The sequence below is a fragment of the Hypanus sabinus genome, chromosome 19 (genome assembly GCF_030144855.1).
Source record: "Hypanus sabinus isolate sHypSab1 chromosome 19, sHypSab1.hap1, whole genome shotgun sequence".
In the NCBI taxonomy this organism is placed as follows: Eukaryota; Metazoa; Chordata; class Chondrichthyes; order Myliobatiformes; family Dasyatidae; genus Hypanus; species Hypanus sabinus.
The window spans coordinates 58,797,918-58,822,641 of NC_082724.1; the positions used below are offsets into that span (position 1 = coordinate 58,797,918).

General features: G+C 41.6%; 2 protein-coding genes across 5 annotated transcripts in view; one reads left to right on the top strand and one right to left on the bottom strand.

The window, feature by feature from the left end:
- ift122 (intraflagellar transport 122 homolog (Chlamydomonas)) overlaps positions 1-12,932 on the bottom strand; it is a 217,225-nt gene extending 204,293 nt beyond the window's left edge. For both annotated transcript variants that reach the window (XR_009506855.1, XM_059944491.1), the window contains exons 1-2: positions 12,792-12,932; positions 3,900-3,966 (exon numbers count right to left, since the gene is read on the bottom strand). Coding sequence is in view for 1 of the 2 variants with exons in the window: in XM_059944491.1 (XP_059800474.1) it covers positions 3,900-3,966; positions 12,792-12,850 (126 nt within the window). In the remaining variant the exon portion in view is untranslated. The remainder of the gene's footprint in view (positions 1-3,899; positions 3,967-12,791) is intronic.
- Positions 12,933-12,953: 21 nt separating this feature from the next.
- The window catches only part of mbd4 (methyl-CpG binding domain protein 4), a 37,652-nt gene continuing 25,881 nt past the window's right edge, over positions 12,954-24,724 (top strand). For 2 of the 3 annotated variants that reach the window (XM_059944492.1, XM_059944495.1), the window contains exons 1-5: positions 12,954-13,039; positions 13,397-13,669; positions 16,510-17,267; positions 23,981-24,043; positions 24,145-24,279. In XM_059944492.1, coding sequence (XP_059800475.1) covers positions 13,422-13,669; positions 16,510-17,267; positions 23,981-24,043; positions 24,145-24,279 — 1,204 coding nt within the window. In that variant the 5' untranslated portion in view covers positions 12,954-13,039; positions 13,397-13,421. The remainder of the gene's footprint in view (positions 13,040-13,396; positions 13,670-16,509; positions 17,268-23,980; positions 24,044-24,144; positions 24,280-24,724) is intronic. The other variant, XM_059944494.1, reaches the window with a different exon arrangement.

Genomic DNA, 24,724 nt, shown 5'->3' on the forward strand with positions numbered 1-24,724 from the left:
ATTCATTTCTCCAGATCAATGCTGCAGCTGCAGGCACTTGTGTGGTCTCAAATTACACCTGCCTTTTTGACAATACAAAGAAGTCCATGTTTCAATCCTACCTGGGCTGAATCTATCAACCCTTTCTCCATTACATTGGCATATGCTTTCAACATTTTTGCAGCTGATTCCACCATACCCTCATCTTTAAATGGTCCATCGGACTCCTTTTCTTGACTATTCTATCCTCATCTTACTTGACAGGCTAAAGATCACCATTCACTACAAGCTCACAGACTACCATAGTTATCTCCTCGCACCCAACCTGCTGTAAGGATTTAATTGTATTTTCTAATCTCCCATCTCTGACGACGAGGTACCTCTGAAACATCTTCCTTCTTTCTTAACCATGGCTTCCTCTCTACCATTGTAAACAGCCCCCTTGATTAATCTCATCTATTTCCCCTCATACCTTCCATCCCTGGACAGAACAGGAGCAGTTTCTTGGGTTCATACCTTCAACACCACCAGTGCCCACATCAAATGTATCCTTTAAAATTTATGCCAGCTTGAACAAGATTCTGCCAACAGCCACAGCATTCCCTGCCCTTTCAGCAGTTGACAGGAACAGTTCCCTTTGCTACTCTTATTTACACTTCCATCCCTGCCTAACTCTCTCCATTGTATGGCACTTTTCTGTGGATGTACAATATTTGTTCTTCATTTCCCACCATCCTGGTGAACTCGTGCTTCATTATTACTTGTTCCAGTTTGATGTTCACAATGTAGTTTCCTCTACATTGCATATTAGGTGATTGTTTAGTGGAACTCCTGCACTAAGTCATGGGAATGGTCTTGAGGTTTCAATTGTGTGCTGTTTTAATAGACTATTCCATTCTGTTATGTCTGTGATTTCCTGTACTCTTACAAAGAGACTCAATGCGAGCTTAAAGCACTTTGAAGCCTTCCAGATAACACTGTATTTTCTTAACTTCAAATAGAAACATAGAAACCTACAGAACATTAATGGCCCTTTGGCTTGCAATGCTATGCCGACCACGTAACCTACTGTAGAAACTGCCTAGAATTTTCCTACTGCATACCCCTCTACTTTTCTAAGCTACATGTATCCATCTATGAGTCCGCCTCCATCACCTTCAGTGACAGTGCATTCCATGCACCCATCACTCTCATTGTGAGAAACACCTCTATCAGGTCACCTCTCATCCTCCATCACTCCAAAGAGAAAAGGCCAAATTCACTCAACCTATTTTTATAAGGCATGCTCTCCAATTCAGGCATCATCCTTGTAAATCTCCTCTAAGCTCTCTCTATACTATCCACATCCTTCCTGTAATGAAGTGACTAGAACTGAACAAGCGGGTTCTAACTAAGGTCTTATTCAGCTGTAACATTACCTCTTGGCTCTTGAACTTAATCCCACAGCTGATGAAGCCGAACACACCAAATGCCTTCTTAGCAACACTGCATAGCTTTGAGTATCCTATGGACATGAACCCCAAGATCTCGTTGATCCTCCATAGTGCCAAGGATCTTACCATTAATATTATATTCTGACTTCAAATTTGACCTACCAAAATGAACCACTTCACACTTATCCAGGTTGAACTCCATCTGCTACTTCTCAGTTCAGTTCTGCATCCTATTGATGTCACGCTGTAACCTTTGAAAACCTTCCAGACTATTCACAACACCTCCCCCCCCCCAACTTCTGTGTCATCAGCAAACTTACTAACCCACCCTTCTACTTCCTCACTCAGGTCATTTATAAAAATCACAAGGAGGAGGGGTCCAAGAACAGATCCCTGCGGAACATCACTGGTCACCGTCTTCCAAGTAGAATACTAACCATCCACAACCACCTGTGGGTAAGCCAGTTCTGGATCCACAAAGCAAGGTCTCCATGGATCCCATGCCTCATTACTTTCTGAATGAGCCTTGCATGGGGAACCTTATCAAATGCCTTACTGAAATCCATATACACTACATCCACTGCTCTACCATCATCAATGTGTTTTGTTAACATTCCCTTTTCTCCTATCAAAACAAGAGCTGCCTGGCATCCCTTTTTCTTTCCCTCATATAGTATGGCCTGCTGAATATGTCCAAAACCATATCAGCATCATTTTACACAACTACTGTATTTTAATCCATCTGTCACAAGCTCCTCTGGTTTCACCTATATTTCACAACTATTCAGACTAAATGATTTCTCTCTTTGCCAGTGTGAAGGGTCCCTCATCTGAAACATTAACTGTTCATCTTTCCACATATGCTGCTTCACCTAACATTTTCTATTTTCCTATTTTAGAATACTTTATTAGTGATTTATTTATTAGTGTCATTTGCTCGGAAGAATAACATTATGAAACTCTTGAAAATAGTATCAAAATGAAGGTCAAATTCTAATTTAAATGTTAATGCTATTAAATTGATTTCTGGGTCCTTGTAAAAATAGAAACTAAAATAAAAATCCAACACCAATTATTGTTTCCAATTGTGGGTAAAGAAGAGAGCAAGCTAGGGCAGAGAAAGTGGCGATTTTTTTGAAATCTGTTGCAATTCTCTTGTATATTCCGTTGACTGTAATTGCCAAAATATTACTATGGACAAAAGGGAGCTGAGAAGGTTTCATGCAACCACAGATTGGTTATTTTTCATGATGGACAAGTGAACCGTAAAACAGAGAACATTACAATACAGTATAGCCACAACGTTCAGCCTACTCCAAGATCAATCTAATCCTTCCCTCCTACTTAACCCTCCATTTTCCTATCATCCATCTGCCTAAGAATTTCTTAATTGCCCCTTGTGTATCTGCCTCCACCATCAACCCTGGCAAAGAACACACCTCTCCCTGTGCAAAGAAGTTCTGAAATCCACCCCCCCATAGTTTCCTCCAATCACCTTAAAACTATGCCCCCTTCTATTAGCTTTTTCCGCTGAGAAAAACTCTATGGTGACCTTTACCTCTTATCATCTTGTACACCTCTATCAAGTCAAGCCCTAGTTCACTCAACTTGTCTTCATAAGACATGCCCCCTAGTCCAGGCAGTATCCTGGTAAGTCTCCTCTGCACTCTCTAAAACTTTCACATCCTTCATTAAGATGACCAGAACACTATATTCCAAGTGTGATCTAACCAGGATTTTATAGAGCTGAAACATTACTCAGGGCTCTTTGAACTCAACCTGTCAACTAATAATGGCCAATACAGTACACCATATGCCTTTTTAAATATCTTCTGTTCCTCCACTCTGTTAAGAATCCTGCCATTAACCCTCTGTTCTTCCTTCAAATTCAACTTTCCAAAATGAATCACTTCACGCTTTTCCGGATTGAACTCTATATGCTACATCACAGCCTAGCTCTGCATCTGATCAATGTCCCATTGCAACCTGCAACCCTCCATACTATCCACATTATACACTATTTAACATCATATTATCTCTGTTTCTTGTATCCAACACACACATTTAGCCTGCTCAGTAGTTTGTACCAACATACCACTAACTTATACCTAGAGATTTATGTTGATAACTGTCTCTGTAAAACCATTTTGACTCATTCTATCACAGACACTACCTTTGTTCTACATGCTACTTCTCTCTTATAGAAAACTAACTTGTATCTCCCTTTTTGGGAAGGACACTGACCATTGAGATACTGCTTGACTTGCAGAATTTTTCCAACACTTTCCATTTATGTTTCAGATACCCAGCATGACTTTCACTATTTGATTTTCTTTTCTACAATGAAGTTCTATGCCTTGATCAATGTGCCACAACAGCAAAGAAACCCTGACCTCCCATTCAAACTCAGTGAAGAAGGTGTTGACATGTGAGATTTACTGGGGTGTACGTGCATGAGTGCTGAGATGGTGAATTATCCAAACGTACCAGAACTCTGTTTCCTGATGCTACTATCAACTGGGTTCCATCTGGTTTGAATGCTATATCGTAAATACTGTGGAAATGCAATAAAAAATATTTTGTTAATTTAGAAGGAATGAATTAATGCCAAGTAAAATTCAGAAATTGCTTGCAATGATTTAGTTGACTATCCAGAAACAAAGATTCTTGCCCTAAGTGTATTGTTACTTCCTCCTGTTCAAAACACAATTCCTTTATTCCAATTTATAAACTTTCTCTCTCCGTTCACAACTCTCCATCTAGCTTATAAAACTAATCCCACCCACCAATCTATTTTCTACACCAAACTTTAGTATATTCTGCTGTCCTTTAGTATATTCTGCAACTACCCTCACTATACAACAACCAACCATCCCATACATTATTATTTTCCAATCTATTATTTCCCCCTTTATTTGACCCCAGGCTGGATAGTAGGAAAGTGCTGTAATGGGATACAATTCTACACTAATTATCAGAATCAGGCTTAAGATCACAGGCAAATGTCATGAAATTTGCTTCTTTGTGGCAGCATTACAATGCAATACATAACAGAAAAAAAACTGAATTACTGTAAGTATATATGAAATAGTTAAATGTAATAAATATTTCAAAAATAGAAATCAAAAAGTAGTCAGGTAGTGTTCATAGGTTCAATATCCATTCAGAAATCAAATGGCAGAGGGGAAGAAGTTGCTCCTGAATTGTTGAGTATCTCTCTTCAGGTTTCTGCACCTCCTTTCTGATGATAGTAATAAGAACAAGGCATGACCTGAGTGATGTGGGTCAATGATGGATGCCACCTTTCTGAGTTGTTGCTCCTTGAAGATGTCCTGGATATTATGGCAAATAGTGCCCATGATGGAGCTAATTACATTTACAACTCTCTGCAGTTTATATCGATCTTGTGGAGTAGCAACCCCCTCCCTGCACTCCAGACAGTGATACAGTCAACACACACAAAATGCTGGATAAACTCAGCAGGCGAGGCAGCATCTATGGAAAACGTATAGTCAATGTTTCAGCATGAAACAATGACTGTACATTTTTCCATAGATGCTGCCTGCCCTGCTGAGTTCCTTCAGCATGTTGTATGTGTTACTCGGATTTCTAGCATCTGCAGATTTTCTTGTTAGTGATGTAGAAATTCATGAGAGTCTTTGGTGACATACCAAATTTCCTTAAACTCCTAATGAAATATAGCAAAAATGTCTCATAGATACTTAGTTTTAGATCAAGAGATGTTTTCTGAATCTAGCATTATAGTTGTGCCAGACCACCTAATAGAGAAATAGAAGATCCTCAAGATGTTGCAGCAGTCATTCTCTGCTGATAGATGAGTCAACATGGTGCCCCAGGAGTGGCTGGAAATGTATAGACAGTAAAGGAACTTCGGTAAAGAAATGAGAGTCAATGCCTGGATGTTTATCGTTAATAATTTTATTTTAAGTAAGTCTTTAATCCTTGACTAAAGTTTGAGAGTCAATGTATGTTTTATTGTAAACATCTTTAATTTGAATAGGAACAGAGAATCAACACATAATTTATTGTAAATAACTTTATTTATTGTATAAGGACTCAGATTTACCAGACTTTTTTTCTATGTAAATAACTTTATTTTGTAATATTTCTGAATGAAGTATTTTTGGAGGAAAAAAAGCAGTCATTCTCACCTAAATAGTCATGGAAAACTGTAAGAGCTAGATTGGTAAGAAGAGATCAAGTTGCCTTATGCCCTGTGTTGGCTCTCTATCAGACACACTTTTCTGTCTAGCAGCTACAGTATAATAGTGTCATGTCAGTTAGTGAGGGTGCTACTGAGCCAAACTTGGCACAGGACGCTGAAGTCCCCCATCCAGAGTACATTTTGCACCATTGTAGACATGTCTTCCAAAAATGTCTCATTTTTACTATGTACTGTACTAGCAGTTATGGTCGAAATGACAATAAAAGACTTGACTTGAAAGAGCTGATTGTGGACTTCAGGAAGGATAAGACAAGTGAACACACACCAATCCTCATAGGGGGATCAAAAGTGGAGTGAGTGAGCAATTTCAAGTTCCTGGGTTCTAGAATCTAACCTGGATCTAACCTGGTCCCAGTTGGTATCTAACCTGCCTATCGATGCAGCTATAAAAAGGCAAGACAGTAGCTACATTTCATTAGGAGTTTGAAGGCATTTGGTTTGTCAACTAAAACACTCAAAAACTTCTATAGATGTACCATGGAGAGCATTCTGACAGACTGTATCACTGTCTTGTATGGGGAGGTGGTATGTGCGACTGCACAGGTCCAAGAGAAGCTACAGAAAATTGTAAAACCAGTTAGCTCCATCTTGGGTACTTGTCTCCATAGTACAAGACATTTAGGGAACTGAAGATGATTAAGGTGACTAAGGAGGAATACAGGAGAGAGCTGGAAAATAAGTTTGGGCAGAGTAACACGTGGGAGGTGTGAAAGGCATGAAGAACATCACTAGCTTCAATCAGCCTAGCTGTAGAGCCTTGGAATGTAGATGTGAATGGGCTAATGAGTTAAACCAATTCTTCAAATAAGTTTGACAACTGGTCTCCTGTTCACACCCACTTCAGCATTAGTGATGGACTTTCGGAAAACTAAGCCTGGACTGCTCTCTGTGACGGTGAGGACGTGGATGTGGTGAGGACCTACAAGTAACTGGGGGTGTACCTGGATGAAAGACTTGAGTGAAGCACCAACACAGAGGCTGTGTAAAAGGGCCAGGATCGCCTCTACTTCCTGAGGAGATGGAGGTCCTTTGGAGTATGTAGGCCTCTCCTTGACATGTCCTACAAGTCTGTGGTTGCCAGTACAATCTTCTATGCCATGGTGTGCTGGAGAAATGGCATCAGCATGGGTGATGCCAACAGGCTCAATAAACTGTTTAGAAAGGCTGGCTCTGTTATAGGAATCAATCTGAACACACTGGAGGCTGTGGTAGAACAAAGGGCCCGACAGAAAATCCTGGCAATTCTGGACAATGTTTCTCACCCTCTGTATGCCACCTTGATCGAACACAGAAGCACTTTTAGTATTAACTAAGACAACTGCATTGTTCCAAAATGCACTGTACGAGGTCATTCTTACTCTTAGTCATTAGGCTCTACAATGAGTCAACCTATCGACAATAGACAATAGACAATAGGTGCAGAAGTAGACCATTCGGCCCCTCGAGTCTGCACTGCCATTCTGAGATCATGGCTGATCATTCACTATCAATACCCAGTCCCTGCCTTGTCCCCATATCCCTTGATTCCCCTATCCATCAGATATCTATCCAGCTCCTTCTTGAAAGCATCCAGAGAATTGGCCTCCACCGTCTTCCAAGGCAGTGCATTCCACACCTCCACAACTCTCTGGGAGAAGAAGTTTTTCCTCAACTCTGTTTTAAATAACTGACCTCTTATTCTCAATCCATGCCCTCTGGTACTGGACTCTCCCAACATCTGGAACATATTTCCTGCCTCAATCCTATCAAATCCTTTAATTATCTTAAACGTTTCAATCAGATCCCCTCTCAATCTCCTCAATTCCAGCGTGTACAAGCCCAATCTCTCCAATTTCTCTGCGTAAGACAGCCCTGCCATCCCAGGAATCAACCTAGTGAATCTACGCTGCACTTCCTCAATTGCCAGAATGTCCTTCCTTAAACCTGGAAACCAAAACTGTACACAATATTCCAGGTGTGGTCTCACCAGGGCCCTGTACAAATGCAAAAGGTCACCCTTGCTCTTGTACTCAATTCCCCTTGTAATAAAGGCCAACATTCCATTTGCCCTCTTCACTGCCTGTTGCACTTGCTCATTCACCTTCATTGACTGATGAACTAGGACTCCTAGGTCTCTTTGCATTTCTCCCTTACCTAACTACACCGTTCAGACAATACTCTGCCCTCTTGTTCCTGCTTCCAAAGTGGAGAACTTCACATTTATTCACATTGAATGACATCTGCCAAGTATCTGCCCACTCACCCAGCCTATCCAAGTCTCCCTGTATTCTCCTAACGTCCTCTTCGCATGTCACACTGCCACCCAGTTTAGTATTGTCAGCAAACTTGCTGATATAGTTTTCAATGCCCTCATCTAAATCGTTGACATAAACCGTAAGGAGCTGTGGTCCCAATACAGAGCCCTGTGGTACCCCACTAGTCACCTCCAGCCAGTCCGAGAAACACCCATTCACTGCTACCCTTTGCTTTCTATCTGCCAACCAGTTTTCTATCCATGTTGAAACCCTGCCCCCAATGCCATGAGCTCTGATTTTACTCACCAATCTCCTATGTGGCACCTTATTGAATGCCTTCTGAAAATCTAGGTACACTACATCCACTGGCTTACCCTCGTCTAACATCCTTGTTACACCCTCAAAAAACTCCAACAGATTAGTCAAGCATGATTTGCCCTTGGTAAATCCATGCTGGCTCGGCCTAATCCTATTACTGCCATCAAGATATGCCACTATTTCGTCCTTAATAATGGACTCAAGCATCTTCCCCACGACTGACGTTAGGCTAACAGGGCGATAGTTCTCCGTTTTCTCCTTTCCTCCCTTCTTGAAAAGTGGGATAACATTAGCCACTCTCCAATCTTCAGGAACTGATCCTGAATCTAAGGAATATTGGAAAATGATTACCAATGCATCCGCAATTTCCTGAGCAACCTCTTTTAGAACCCTCGGATGCAGACCATCTGGACCCGGGGATTTATTAGCCTTCAGTCCTATCAGTCTACTCATCACAGTTTCTTTCCTAATGTCAATCTGTTTCAATTCCTCTGATATCTTATGACCCTGGCCCATCCATACATCTGGGCAGGGTCTATAGCAGGGGAAGTGCTGACTCTTTGAGGTAGCTTATATTTATTTTCTATTTTTTTACTTCTCTTCTAATATTTGTATATCTGTGCACTTGTAATGCTATAATTTCCTTTGGGTTCAATAAAGTATCTATCTTTAAGGAGTGGTGCCTCGGAAAGGCAACATCCATTATTAAGGATCCCCCTCACTCAAGGCATACTCTCTCCTCATTGTTACTGTCAGGAAGGACAAACAGAAGCCTGAAGGCACAGACACACAGTGATTCAGGAACAGCTTTATCTCCTCTGCAACATGATTCCTAAATGGACATTGAACCCATTAACACTACCTCACTTATTTTAAATATATATTATTTCTGTTTTTACACTATTTTGCAATATTTTCTATATATTTCTTTTTCACTGTAATTGATTTATTTTCCTTCTATATTGTCATGTATCACATAGAACTGCTGCTGCACTGCTACACGACACCTACCAGTGATAATGAACCTTATTGCGATTGGGTGGCTAAGTACAGCCCCAATGCCTTAAGTTTGCTGATGACACCACTGGTTGAATGGTGCCACAACAACTTCTCATTCAACATCAGTAAAACGGAAGAGCTGATCATCGACTACAGATGGAAGAAGCTAAAGATACATAAACCAGTCCTTATTAGAAGCTGAAGGTGGAGAGGCAGTAACTTTAAATTCCTTGGTGTTACCATATCAGAGGATCATCACGTAAAAATGGCTGATATGAAAATACCAATAAAGTGATAGATACAGCTCAGTCCATCACAGGCAAAGCTCTCCCCACCACTGAACACAATAAGTACTATCAGGTAAAAAGTACAGGCGCCTTTGATCCCACACCAGGTTCAGGAACAGTTATTACCCTACAACCATCAGGCTCCTGAACCAGCATAGATAACTTCACTCACCTCAACTCTGAACTGATTCCACAACCTACAGAATCACTTTCGGGGACTATACAATTCATGTTTCCAGTATTTTTATAGTATTCAGTGGATTCTGACCAATTGCTCCATTGGTTAATCAGGGCAGAAGCTTATTTGGGACAACTCTTAAAGAACAAAGACTAAATAGCCAAAATTCCCCTGGGACAGGAGATTGTTGCCAAATAGTTTCTAATTAGCGTCAGTCTTGTGAACTTAGACAGTACACCGTGCTTAAAGTGAAATTAACAGTTGATCAAAAGATCATGGCAGCATGTTGACTGTCCATCGTATTAACACGGGCACTCCATATGTGCTTAGCCCATTGCTCCACTCTCTCTGCACCCATGACTGTGTCACTAGGCATAGCTCAAACACCATCTATAAACTTGCTGATGATACAACCATTGATAGCAGAAAGGCATACGGGAGCGAGATATTCCTTTTAGTTTAGTGGTGTCACAATAACAACCTTACACTTAATGTCAGAAAGACCAAAGACGTAATTGTAGACTTCAGTAAGGTAAGACAACGGAACACAAACCAATCCTCGTAGAGGGATCAGAAATAGAGAGCGAGTGAGCAATTTCAAGTTCCTGGGTATCAGTATCTCTGAGGACCTAACCTGAATGCAACATATTGGTGTGGCTATAAAGAAGGCAAGACAGCAGATAAATTTCACTAGGAGCTTAAGGAGATATGGTTTGTCAACTAAAACACTCAAAAACTTCTACAAATCTACAGTGGAGAGCATTCTGACTGGCTGTATGGGGGGGGGGTGAGGGCTACTGCAGAAGATCAAATTAAGTTGCAAAAACTTGTAAAATTAGTCAGCTCTGTCATGGATACTAGCCTCTGTAGTATCCAAGACGTCTTCGAGGAGCAGAGCCCATCATTAAGGATCCCCACCATCCAGGACATGCCCTTTTCTCACTGTTACCATCAGGAAGGAGGTACAGAAGCCTGAAAGCACACACTCAGCGATTCAGGAACAGCTCCCCCCACCCCCTCCCCCGTCATCTGATTCCTAAATGGATATTGGACCCATGAACATTACCTCAGTACCTTTTTATTTGTTATCTCGTACAGGTAGTCCCCAAGTTATGAACGTCCAACTTACTGACAACTCGTACTTACGATCCAAGGAAGGAGAACGCCATCCGCCATTTTAAATTGGATCGCAACGCTGTCTGCCAGTTTAAGTCAGATAGTGACGCCACTCACCATTTTAATTGTTGCTGTTGACACTGTGTTGTGTGTGTAACTTTGTACTTCGCTTAAATTTTTCTTAGCAAGATTCACCCTCACCCCATCCCCGTCCCCTACCCCCCCTCCGGTTCAGTGCCGGGCTCAAGAACAGATGTTCCTGAGTTCGATCCAGTGACAGACTGCTCCCGTGCCGGGTTAATGTCGATCCACTGACTCCCGTACCATCCATGCTGGGTTGATGTCGAGCTCGCAACTCGACCTTGTAAAAAAAAACACTGCCACCTCCAGTTTAAATTCCCATGCAGAATATTGTGGAGGATCAAATACCTAAACTCAGCACAGACCCCACTTGTCCCACTTAACCTGTCTCAGTGCAGTGGAGTTTAGGACCTGGGGAATTCAGTGCGGTGGTCCTTAGGACCCAGCAGAGGTTGGAACCCACCGCCCGCAGTGTTTCTGTCCCGTTGATGGGAAGCGATCGCGATTGAAAATAAAGTGGAAATAATAGCGTTTGGAAAGAGGTGAAATGTCATCGGTCATTAGAAAAGCATTAGGCTACAGTCAGTCAATGATCGGAACAATTTTAAAGGATAAATTGAGAGTAATGGAGCATGTGAAAGGCCCTGCCCTGATGAAAGCTACAATTATTACTAAGCAACACAGTGGTTTAATTATTGGAATACATACGTTTCTTGTGTTTTATATGCATAGAAAGGTAAAATATACTTAATACTAAGACAAACGTTTGACTAATTGACGCTAAATAATACCGGATGTACTTGTTCCGACTTACATATAAATCCAACTTAAAGACAGACTCAGGAACGGAACTTGTTCGTAACCCAGGGACTTCCTGTACTACTTATTTTAGCTTAACTATTTAATAGGCATAGATATATTTAATGTAACTCAGTTTTTTGCACTATGTTTATTGTATATTTCATTGTACTGCTGCAGTAAAGTTAACAGATTTCACAACATATACCAGTGTTATTAAATCTGATTCTGATGATAGTGAAATCTGCGCAGGAGTTTTTAAGGTGATAAAGCCATTGCCTTGGGACAGTTCCACTCCCTTGAGCTCAGAAGTTCAGGTCCAGTGTTTCGAGTAGTCATCACAGACAGGGGTCTTCCTTGGTTGCAGTGAATAACCATGACTTCTGTGCCTTATCATGCCCTTCATTCTCCACGAAACGCTACAGAACCTCCTTGGCCGTTGGATCTCACCCGCCCAGACTGTCCGAGCTGACCTCACATTTTAGGACAGGCATGTCCCTACTTCACCAGGGTGAGGCCTGCAAGCTACCCTCACCTGGTTTGGCCTGCTCATCGAAGTGTGGCTGCAGTCGCATGGGATCAAAGGTGAGTGAGCGGCCTCAGGACAAGCCCCTTCATCAGAGGTGCTTTTCCCTCCCTGGACACCCCATATACAATGTACAGTGGATGACTTCCTCCGTTTATAACTAGTTTTATACTGTAGAAAACATTAGTAGTGTTCTAATTTGTTCTGCATTTCACTTAAATACACGATTTGTTTCTCAGTTAAACAGCAGTTTCTCTTTTTTTAATATCTTTTTAACTACCTCCATGAAACTTCGGCTACTTGGGGCCGCTTATGAGTGACAAAACTAACGGTGTGGCCCAATAAACCGGAATCTTTGTGTATAGCTTTCATAAGTTCTATTGTTTTTTTATTTTCCTGTAAATGCCTCTATCCACCCCTCCTTCCCTACTCCCTCTTATCCAAACCTCCGTTCGCTCTCCACATCCCCTCCCTACTCCCTCGCTCTATCCTTGCCAAGGACCAGGGCTCCGCCTGAAACCTGTTTACATTGGAAACTACTTAGCAACCGTTGCGGGACTGCGTGTACAGTCCGAAACAGTGCCAGCTATGCTCACCACTGCTCCACCTTCTCCCGATCGTGCACACGGTCTATCCAGGTGGGTATGGCCCGCATAACGACAGAAAATTGGAAACGCCGCCAGGAAAGAAACCCCACTCTCTCGCTCTCCCCTCGGCAATGGCCGTCGTGCGCTTGCGCTGTCCCCTCGCCAGATCTCGCGAGAGTGGGAGCAGGCGAACGTGATTTCCCACTGTTTTGCGAAGTGCTCGGGCCGAGGATGACGGGCTGTGGGTGAGGAGTGAGGTAGGGTTGGGGAAGATGTGTAACGTGGTGGTAGGGAAGAGGGTGAAGTTGAGGAGCTGGGGAGTAGGGAGGGGGACATGGACTGAAGATGTGGTTGCGAAAGGGGAGGTATGAAAAGTGAGGAGAGGGAGGATGTACGAATGAGTTATTTCTGAAGTTAAAGGATATCAGTTGCCCATCAACGAAATGGTTGATTGGAGAGCATCTGGAACTAAGTAGAAAGTAAATTTTCTTTGTGCTGTGTACCTGACACAGACCTAACAAGTTATTTGGTAGAAAGTATGCATTCTTGGTTTTCATTAGTGGGGAATACAAAATCTGAAGAAATATAATTGAATGAAATTGCACTTCTTTCAGCAAGAAGACCTGAAAAGTTTGCACCATGGATGAGCCTCCCTTTTGTCAGATTGGCAAAGATCAATGCAGTGAGCTGAAGGAGCTAACAACAAGAAATCAATTGCTGGACGCTGGAAGCACAAACATTTCATCCTTTGAAGATGATTTTTTACGGGCTTTGGATGTTAAAATTTCCCAAGAAGTTTATCCTGAACTTCCAGATGGATGGAAAAGAATAGTGAAAGAAAGACGGACTGGAAAGTCAGCAGGAAAATATGACATTTACCTTATGAGGTGAAATGGATTCTAATTGTGAAGTAAATCATAAACACTGCCATTATTTTACAGAAGCATGGTAAATGTAATGTAAGCACAGAAACAAGACCTTTGACCCATCTCATCCAAACCAACTGATACCTATCTATACTAATCCTATTTGCCTTTGTTTTCTTCCAGTCCAAACACACGTCTATTTCTATTTATTTCATCATATTTCTATTCTGTGGTTACCAGTTTGACATCTACCTTAGGGTTCATTAAGAAACTTTCCCTGGCTTGTGTTTCTTGGGGTAATAACATGAGGGACTCTCCCAGACGGTGCAAATATAAATGTGCTTCACTAATGTACAGCATTCCAATGAATAGACTGACGTTACCTAAATCATCATGAGGAAGGTTTTTGGAAAATTGAAGAATGGTGTCAGAGTCATGGTGAAGGAGTCCATTCAAACATAATGCCAGCAAATGACTAGATTTGCTATCACAGACAATTAAAGAAAGCAAAATCCATGTTTGCACTTTATTGTTCCCAGCCAGCTACTGGAGACGAAAACTTGTTGATAATGAGAAAATAATCACAGAATGATACTGGCCATTGGGTGGAACAATGGCAGGTGAATTATAATTCTGATTGGTGTGAGATGATGTACTGTATGTATTTTGTGAGATGATCTGAGGTAGAATGTATGATGAATCGTAATCTTTAGGGAGTATTGAAGAACAAAGAGACCTTGCTATAATATCCATAGATCCTTAAAGGTGATGGCTCATGTAAATAGTGTGGTAAAGAAGGGAAGCAGGAGGCTGTCCTCCTATAGTTATGACTTGGAATGTAAGAACAGGGACGTTTGGTACAACTTTATAATGTTAATTAGGCCACAGATGGTGCAGTTCTAGTCACTATACCATAAGAAGGATGCTGGTGAGGCTATGGGATGAAATGTTTTTGGAGGAGAAGCTTGGCTGGGCTTGTCTTCCTTCGAGCAGAGGAAGCTATTGCTATTGACAGTCGGGGGTGAGGGGAGAACCTGATGCAGGTATGCAAAATTATTGGGTCCTTGATAGAATGGTATTGCAGAGTCCTTCCCCTTAACAGAAATGTTTAAAACCAGAGATGAGCAATTAGATGTGATAAGTGTCATCCAGAGGGTATATTTTTTTAATTCATTCAAGGGATCTGGGCTTTACAGACTGAGCATTTAATTGCCTTTGAAAAGTTAGCAGTAGGCTGCCTTTGCAGTCCTTGGGGTTTAGGTGTCAATGCTGTCAACAAGAGGGTTCCAGGACATTGACCCAGCATCAGTGAATGAATGGTGATACATATATATAAGTCAGAGGTTTGGAGGGCAACTTCCAAGTTTTCTATGCATTTCTAGCTGGTGAAGATCATGCTGTCTGAGGAATCTTGGTTAGTTGCTGTAGTGCATCCTGGAGATGACACAAGCTACTGTTGCTTCTGTGTTGTTTGGTGAAGTGAGTGAATTGTGAATGGGGTGCCTATCAAGTAGGCTGCTGTGTGCTGTATGGTATCGAGCTTCTAAATTGTCAGAAGCAGCCATCAAGGCAGTGGAGACTATTCCATCACACTCCTGTGAGAAATTTAACATGGAAATTAATGCATTGCTATCAGTAGTTCAGACCTAATCCACAGTCTGCATTGTTTTGTAGCTGCCTTTAATTAGAGTAATCAAAGGAAATCAGTTGAGTTGAAGCATATTTGGGAGCTCACCATCTAGTCCTGGTGTAAGATATCCCAAAAATATACAGTTGGAGGGCTCAGCATTCAGCACAACTCAGTGGGTCACATGCACTGTCTCATGTTCTTTTGTGCTCTCTCTTTGTTGTTTAAGGTGCCTTTAATAGGCACTAAGTTAGGGTCCTCACAAGTATTCTGTCTCAAAAACTGCATCGTTTATATACTTGGAATTTAGTCCTTTTAAAAATGTCAATATTACAGAGTTTAAAAGTTCTTGAAGTATAGGATATTTTGGCCTCTACCTTAATCTTATTTGAATATTGTTAACCATATAACAATTACAGCACGGAAACAGGCCATCTCGACCCTTCTAGTCCATGCCGAACGCCTACTCTCACCTAGTTCCACTGACCTGCACAGCCCATAACCCTCCACTCCTTTCCTGTCCATATACCTATCCAATCTTACTTTAAAGGACAATATTGAACCTGCCTCTACCACTTCTACTGGAAGCTCGTTCCACACAGCTACCACTCTCTGAGTAAAGAAATTCCCCCTCGTGTTACCCCTAAACTTTTGCCCCTCTCAACTCATGTCCTCTCATTTGAATCTCCCCTACTCTCAATGGAAAAAGCCTATCCACATCAACTCTATCTATCCCCCTCATAATTTTAAATACCTCTATCAAGTCCCCCCCTCAACCTTCTATACTCCAAAGAATAAAGACTTGTTCAACCTTTCTCTATAATGTAGGTGCTGAAACCCAGATCACATTCTAGTAAATCTAGTAAATATTGTTATTATTGTTGTTATAAATATTGTTAAGTGAATTATTTCAAAATATAAGCTATTTAAGAACTTCTGTTTCTCTTTTGCAATTTTTTCCGTGAGTCATGTTTAACTAATGTCTGTCATTTAAAAGTTCATATTTATAAATTTGTAATAATTTACTGACAAAAACTGCAAATGCTGGAAGTACGTGGGGAATATCCAACAGTAAATGCTGGGTATATTCAGCAGTCAGCCAGCATCTGTTGAGAGGTATTAATACTCTCTTTTCATCAATGTGCACTTTGCTGTAGAAAATTGAGTAGATTTTTGTAATTTGTTGAAGTAATTGCTTGGTTTTGTCATTATTTTTTCTCATACTTCGTAACAGTCCAGAAGGGAAGCGATTCCGATCTTCAAGGGAACTAGAAAATTACTTCCAACAGAATGTTGGAGAAGAATGTTTGAATGCCAAAGATTTTAACTTCGCCTTTTATTGGCGAAGTTATGTTCAGCGAAAGAGCAGACCCACTAAGCAGGCAAAGACTCTTCAGAAAAGGAAGTCACAGGAGATCAAAACATTGGCTAATGATGTTCCACATGTTTCATCACTTGTGTCACAAAATGCTGAAGAGGGGGAGAGGCCTGAAACTGAAGCTTCCTGCCATTTGGCCCAAAGACATCAGGTGGAAGTGAAAAACACCTCAAAACAGAAATGTCCAATGCGTATAAAACCACAAAACGTAATCAGACTGAGGAGGAATTCTAGAAGAGGATTATCTGCAGGAGTGGGACAGAAATTGTGTCCATCTTCTGAAGGAGAGGAGGGTGAAGAACTAAAATCAAACTCAAGAGATGACAAGAAGACCAGCAGCAGGAAGTCCTGTAAGCAAGCAGTAGAGAGCAAAATACTGCTTCCCAGCCAACAACCATTTGAACGCAAGGGCATGCTGGAAGTGCATAAAGATGAAACTGACAAATGTGCCTCTGATGTTTCCAACTTTCAGTCACTGATAAGTGAGAAGATTGATGCAGATATCAGCATGTTACCTGACATGAGCCTTTCACAAGCGTGCCACTCAAATTCAGACTTGGACAGAAGTACAAAGATTTCTGATGAGGACGGATTTACATTGTTTAACACACAAGGTATTTAAAGGAAATGAAGTATTTATTATTGCCACAATGAAATGTCCTATTTATTTTATTGTCTTTCTGAAACAACATCAAATGCAACAATGTACTGTTGCAGTGGGGTGAGCAACATCTGGGAAGTAAAGGAATTGTCAACTGAGGCTCTGCGTCAGGTTGATGAGCAGAGAGAGGAGAGTTGAGATGGGCCAGACGTAATTGGTGGACAGAGGAGCATTGAAAGATGATAAGCAGATGGAGGGAGTGGAGGGGGAGTAGTGGCATTGGGGATTCAAGTAATTGGGTGATAGATAGAAAATAGACAAAAGAAAGCAGGTGAAGCCATATGTGGAGAGGAATGAGTAAAGGTGGATTAAGGCAGAAGCTGGAAAGTGAATAGCAGGAACACAAAGGCTATTCAAGATAGAATCTGGTTAGTAAGGAAAGTGATAATGGGAACAATTATAGACAATAGGTGCAGGAGTGGGCCATTCAGCCCTTCGAGCCAACACCACTATTCACTGTGAGCATGGCTGATCACCTACAGTCAGTACCCCATTCCTGCCTTCTCCCCATGTCCCTTGACTCCACTATCTTTAAGAGCTCTATGTAACTCTTTCTTGAAAGCATCCAGAGAATTAGCCTCCACTGCTTTCTGAGGCAGAACTTTCCACAGATCCACAACTCTCTGGTTGAAAAACATCTTTTTCAACTCCGTTCCAAATAGCCAACCTCTTATTCTTAAACTGTGGCCTCTGGTTCTGGACTCTCCTAACATCAATAACATGTTTCCTGCCTCTAGCGTGTCCAATCCCTTAATAATCTAATATGTTTCAATCAGATCCTCTCTCATCCTTCTAAATTCCAGTGTATACAAGTCCATTCGCTCCAGTCTTTCAACATATGACAGTCCCGCCGTCCCGAGAATTAACCTCGTGAACCTATGCTGCACTCCCTCAATAGCAAGAATGTCCTTCCTCAAATTTGGAGACCAAAACTATGTAACTATGAAAATGGACAAGGGAGAGCCAGTGGATGTAGTGTACCTGGACTTCCAGAAAGCTTTTGATAAAGTCCCACATAGGAGATTAGTGGGCAAAATTAGGGCACATGGTATTGGGGGCAGAGTACTGACATGGATTGAAAATTGGCTGACTGACAGGAAACAGAGTAGCAATTAACGGGTCCCTTTCGGAATGGCAGGCTGTGACCAGTGGGGTACCGCAAGGTTCGGTGCTGGGACCTCAGCTGTTTACAATATACATTAATGATTTAGATGAAAGGATTAAAAGTGACGTTAGCAAATTTGCAGATGACACAAAGCTGGGTGGCAGTGTGAAATGTGAGGAAGATGTTATGAGAATGCAGGGTGACTTGGACAGGTTGGGTGAGTGGGCAAATGTATGGCTGATGCAGTTTAATGTGGATAAATGTGAGGTTATCCACTTTGGTGGCAAGAACAGGAAGGCAGATTGCTATCTAAGTGGAGTCAAGTTAGGAAAAGGAAGTACAATGAGATCTAGGTGTTCTTGTACATCAGTCAATGAAAGCAAGCATGTAGGTACAGCAGGCAGTGAAGAAAGCTAATGGCATGCTGGCCTTTATAACAAGAAGAATTGAGTATAGGAGTAAAGAGGTCCTTCTGCAGCTGTACAGGGCCCTGGTGAGAACCCACCTGGAGTATTGTGTGCAGTTTTGGTCTCCAAATTTGAGGAAGGACATTCGTGTTATTGAGGGAGTGCAGTGTAGGTTCACAAGGTTAATTCCCGGAATGGTGGGACTATCATATGTTGAAAGACTGGAGCAACTGGGCTTGTATATACTGGAATTTAGAAGGATGAGAGGGGATCTGATTGAAACATATAAGATTATTAAGGGATTGGACACGCTGGAGGCAGGGAGCATGTTCCCGCTGATGGGTGAGTCCAGAACTAGAGGCCACAGTTTAAGAATAAGGGGTAGGCCATTTAGAACAGAGATGCGGAAAAACTTTTTCACCCAGAGAGTGGTAGATATGTGGATTGCTTTGCCCCAGAAGACAGTGGAGGCCGTCTCTGGATGCATTCAAGAGAGAGTTAGATAGAGCTCTTATAGATAGCGGGGTCAAGGGATATGGAGAGAGGGTAGGAACAGGGTACTGATTGTGTATGATCAGCCATGATCACAGTGAATGGCAGTGCTGGCTAGAAGGGCCGAATGGCCTACTCCTGCACCTACCGTCTATTGTCTAAAACTGCACACAATACTCCAGGTGTGGTCTCACCAGGGCCCTGTACAACTGCAGATGGATTTCTTTGCTCCTATACTCAACTCCCCTTGTTATGAAGGCCAACATGCCATTAGCTTTCTTCACTGCCTGATGTTACTTTCGGTGCTTACTTTCGGTGACTGATGAACAAGGACACCTAGACAATTGTACTTCTCCTTTTCCTAACTTGACACTGTTCAGATAGTAATCTGCCTTCCTGTTCTTGCCACCAAAGTGGATAGCCTCACATTTATCCACATAAAACTGCATCTGGCTACTCACCCAACCTGTCCAAGTCACCTTGCATTCTCATAACATCCTTCTCACATTTCACATTGCCACCCAGCTTTGTGTCATCTGCAAATTTGCTGATGTACCTTTAATCCCTTCATCTAAATCATTAATGTATATTGTAAATAGCTGCTGTCCCAGCACCGAGCCTTGCGATACCCCACTAGTCACTGCCTGCTATTCTGAAAGGCACCTGTTAATCCCTACTCTTGCTTCCTGTCTGCCAATCAATTTTCTATCCATGTCAGTACCTTACCCCCAATACCGTGTGCTTTAAGTTTGCACATTAATCTCCTGTGTGGGACCTTGTCAATGACTTTCTGAAAGTCCAGGTACGCTACATCCACTGGCTCTCCCTTGTCCATTTTCATAGTTATATCCTCAAAAAATTCCAGAAAATTAGTCAAGCATTACTTCCCCTTTGTAAATCCATGCTGACTTGGATCAATCCTGTTACTGCTATCCAAATGTGCCGCTATTTCATCTTTTATAATTGACTCCAGCATCTTCCCCACCACTGATGTCAGGCGAACTGGTCTATAATTCTGTTTTCTCTCTCACTCCTTTCTTAAAAAGTAGGATAACATTAGCTACCCTCCAATCCTCAGGAACTGATCCTGAATCTGTAGAACATTGGAAAATGATTACCAATGTGTCCACGATTTTTAGAGCCACCTCCTTAAGTACCCTGGGATGCAGACCATTAGGCCCTGGGGATTTATCAGCCTTCAGTCCCATCAGTCTACCCAACACCATTTTCTGCCTAATGTAAATTTCTTTCCGTTCCTCTGTTACCCTAGGTCCTCTGGCCACTGTTACATCTGGGAGATTGTGTCTTCCCTAGTGAAGACAGATCCAAAGTACCCATTCAACTCGTCTGTCATTTCCTTGTTCCCCATAATAAATTCACCCGTTTCTGACTTCAAGGGCCCAACTTTGGTCTTAACTAATTTTTTCCTCTTCACGTACCTAAAGAAGCTTTTACTATATATTCTTGGCTAACTTACCTTTGTACCTCATCTTTTCTCCCTATATTGACTTTTTAGTTATCTTCTGTTGCTCTTTAAAAGTTTCCCAATCCTCTGGCTTCAGGCTCATCTTTGCTATGCTATACTTCTCTTTTATTTTTATACTGTTTTTGACTTCCCTTGTCAGCCACAGTCACCCCTTACTCCCCTTAGAATCTTTCTTCCTCTTTGGAATGAACTGATCCTGTACCTTCTGTATTATTCCCAGAAATACCTGCCATTGTTGTTCCACTATCATCCCTGCTAGGGTATCTTTCCAGTTAACTTTGGCCAACTCCGCCCTCATGGCTCTATAGTCCCCTTTGTTCACCTGTAATACTGACACTTCCGATTCTCCCTCTCAAATTGTAGCTTAAAACTCATCGCTACTACCTCCTAATGGCTCCTTTACCTCAAGTTCCCTTATCAAACCCGGTTCATTGCACAACACTAAATCCAGAATTGCCTTCTCCCTGGTAGGCTCCAGTACAAGCTGCTCTAAGAATCCATCTTGGAGGCACTCCACAAACTCCCTTTTGTGTGGTCCAGTACCATTCTGATTCTCCCAGTCTACCTAATTAGGGAAGAGATAAAGGACAAATGAACTGGAACCAGATGGAGGTGGGGGGGACATCCAGATAAGGGAAGGCGTGGGAGAGTCAGTGGATGATCTGTATGCATTATAAGTGAATGGAGTTAAGAGGATGAGGAAAATCAGTGAAGGGAGGCTGTAGGGGGTGAAAAAGGGGATATGGCATACTTGCCTTCTTCAGTCAGGACATTGAATAGAAAAGTTTGGAAGTTTTTTTTTGGTTAAGCCACATTTGGAATATTATGCCTGGAATGAACTAGCAGGTGAAAGGAAGGATAATTTTAAGAGGCATTTAGACATGTCCATGAACAGGCAGGGAATAGACCACGTGCAAGCAAATAAGATTGGTGTCAATTGGCATCATGATTGGCACAACATCATGGGCCAGAGGCCCTGTTCCTGCGCTCTTCTGTGCTATAACAACTCTTGGATTTTTAGATATGCAGGAGACCAAGGGAGATTCAGGTTATGACAGGTTAGTGACTAGTCAATGGATAACAGAGCAAGGATAAATAGATCTTTTTTGGATTGACAATCATTGAATCACAGTGAACAAAGGGCCTAAACTATTTAAAGTTCAAAGTAAAATTTATTATCAGAGTACATACGTGTCACCACAGAGATTCTTTTCTTTTCCTGTGGGCATACTTAGCAAATCTATAGAACGGCAACGATAAACAGGATCAGTGAACAACAAACTGTGCAAATGCAAGTATAATTAAACAGCAATAAATAACGAATGTATAAAATATGATAAAGAATCCTTACATTGAGATCACTGGTCATGGGAACACCAGAAATAGAACAGATGTTCTTTTGTTCAGAGCATGATGGTTGAGGGGTAGTAAATGTTCTAGAACCTGTTGGTGTGATTCCTGAGGCACCTGTACCTTCCATCTGATGGCAGCAGTGAAAAAAGACCGTGACCTGGGTGGTGAGGATTTTTGATGATGAATGCTAGTTTTTTTACAGCAATGTTTCATGTAGATGTGCTCAATTGTTTGGAGGGCTTTACCGATTACATACTGGGCAGAATCCACTACCTTTTGTAGGATTTTCCGCTTGGAGGTATTGGTATTCCCATATCAGGCTGTAATGCAGCCAGTCAATACACTTTCCACCACACATCTCTAGAAATTTGTCAAGGTTTTTGACGACATGGCAAATCTCCACAGACTCCTAAGAAAGTAGGGGCACTGCTGTGCTTTCTTTACAATTGCATTTATATGATGGGTCCAGGACAGCACCTCTGAGAAAGTGACACCCAGGAATTTAAAGTTACTGACCTTCTCCACCTCTGATCTTCTAATGAATACTGGCTCATGGACCTCTGGTTTCCCTCTCCTGAAGTCCACAATCAGTTCCTTGATCTTGCTGACATTGAGTTCGAGGCTGTTGCTAGGACACCACTCAGTCAAATTTTTTGTCTTCCTTCTGTATGCTGATTCGTTACCATTTTTAAGCCCACAACAGTGGTGTCATCAGCAAACTTGTATATGGTGTTGGAACTATACTTAGCCACACAGTCATAGGTTTAAAGCAAGGAGAGCAGGGAGCTAAGGACACACCCCTGTGGTGCTCGTTTACTGAATAGAGATTGTGGAGGAGATGTTTTTGCCAATCCGAACTGACTGAGGTCTGCGAGTGAGAAAATCCAAGATCCAATTGCACAAGTGAGTATTGAGGCCCGGGTCTTGGAGTTTACTGGGTAGTTTTGAGGGGATTTGTCATCTGCGACAAATTGTTGAAATAGAATTAAATTAATGATTAAAGGGAGCTGGGGGTCCAAGTGCATTCAGATACAGCAAATAGGAAGACCGTTGAAATGTTGGTTTTCTGTGTAAAGTGTGCAGAGTGTAAAAATAGATTTTTGTGCATCTTAACAGGGTGCCGGTGAAACTATGCGACGTAGATATTTTTAAGAAAGGATGTACATGCATTGGAGGGAGTTGGTTAGAATGTCGAACAATGAGGTGACTCTACTGAAACTTAAGGTTCTGAAGGGAATTGACTAAGGTGGTCTTCCCCTGGTTTGTATCTAAAGCTAGGGGCCATAACTTCAGAGTAAAGATTGCCTGTCTGGGTAGTAAAATCTCTAATCCAGAAATAATACTGGTTCAAAGTCATTGTATTTGTTCAAGGCAGAGATTGACAGGTAGGCACTGGTAGACCATAGGCACTTAAACAATAGTTACAAGTTTGCAAATGGACCAAAAATTTATTCTGTCTCTTTCTGTTTTAAGAGTGGAAACAGATTTACTGGAATCTGGAAAGAAATGGACACATCAGGATAAGACTTGTCATCTGGACCTGAAACATTGATTGTCCATTGCCTGACCTACTGAATTCCTGCAGCAGTTTTTTTTATTTGCTCTTTGGTGGAAGCTGGGGTCACAGGTTTGTGGGTGGATAGTCAACTAGGTGAAAAGAACAAGTAGTGATTCAAAAAGACAATCGTTTTGTCGCTACCTCTTCTGATTTAGAATATTCTTTTAAATTAGATTTCTTTTAAATTAAAGGAGTATTTGGCCTACCATTAGTATTTGTCTGTCATTGCACCTGCAGATCCAATGATATTTTTTTCTCTTAACAGTAAAAAGGAAGGTGGAGCGGAGGAAAAGCAGTCCATACTTTTCTGGGAAGTATGCCAAAGAAGGTATGTAGAGCACCTTTATGAGAGATGAGAGTTTGACCTGTGATGTGAAATGGGACTCAACATTCATGTGAACTGCATTTTGTGCATTTTTCTTTTTAAAGCTTCTAGTCCTCCAAGGCGCAAAGCTTTTGTGAAGTGGACTCCTCCTCGATCACCTTTTAAACTTATCCAGGAGACGCTCTTTCATGATCCTTGGAAGCTTCTTGTTGCAACTATTTTTCTTAACAGAACCTCTGGTGAGTTCATCTTTGTTGAATGCATGACATAAAAGAATAAGGAGCTGGCAGCAAATGGTTCAGACTTGGATTCTCCAAGTCATTCGAGTGGCTGAGCACTGGTGCTCTACAAACCAACTGGTTTCTCCATTGTAGAACTGATCATATTGTGAAAACCAAATTCAGTACATAAGATCGGAAGTGGTGCTGGAAGAATGGCTGACCACCACCACCAACATTTTGTGCGAACTTAATGGCAAATAACCGCACCCAAAATGTAACAATTACTGTGCTATAAAATAAAATTTACCGATTTGTCTATTAATATGAAACTCTTACTAATCTTTTTGTTTTAACTAATATTGGTGACAACTATTTCATGGTGTTAAGAGAAGATGATTTAGACATATAGAGCACATTACAGGCCCTTCGGCCCACAATTTGTGCCAACCATGTAACCTACTCT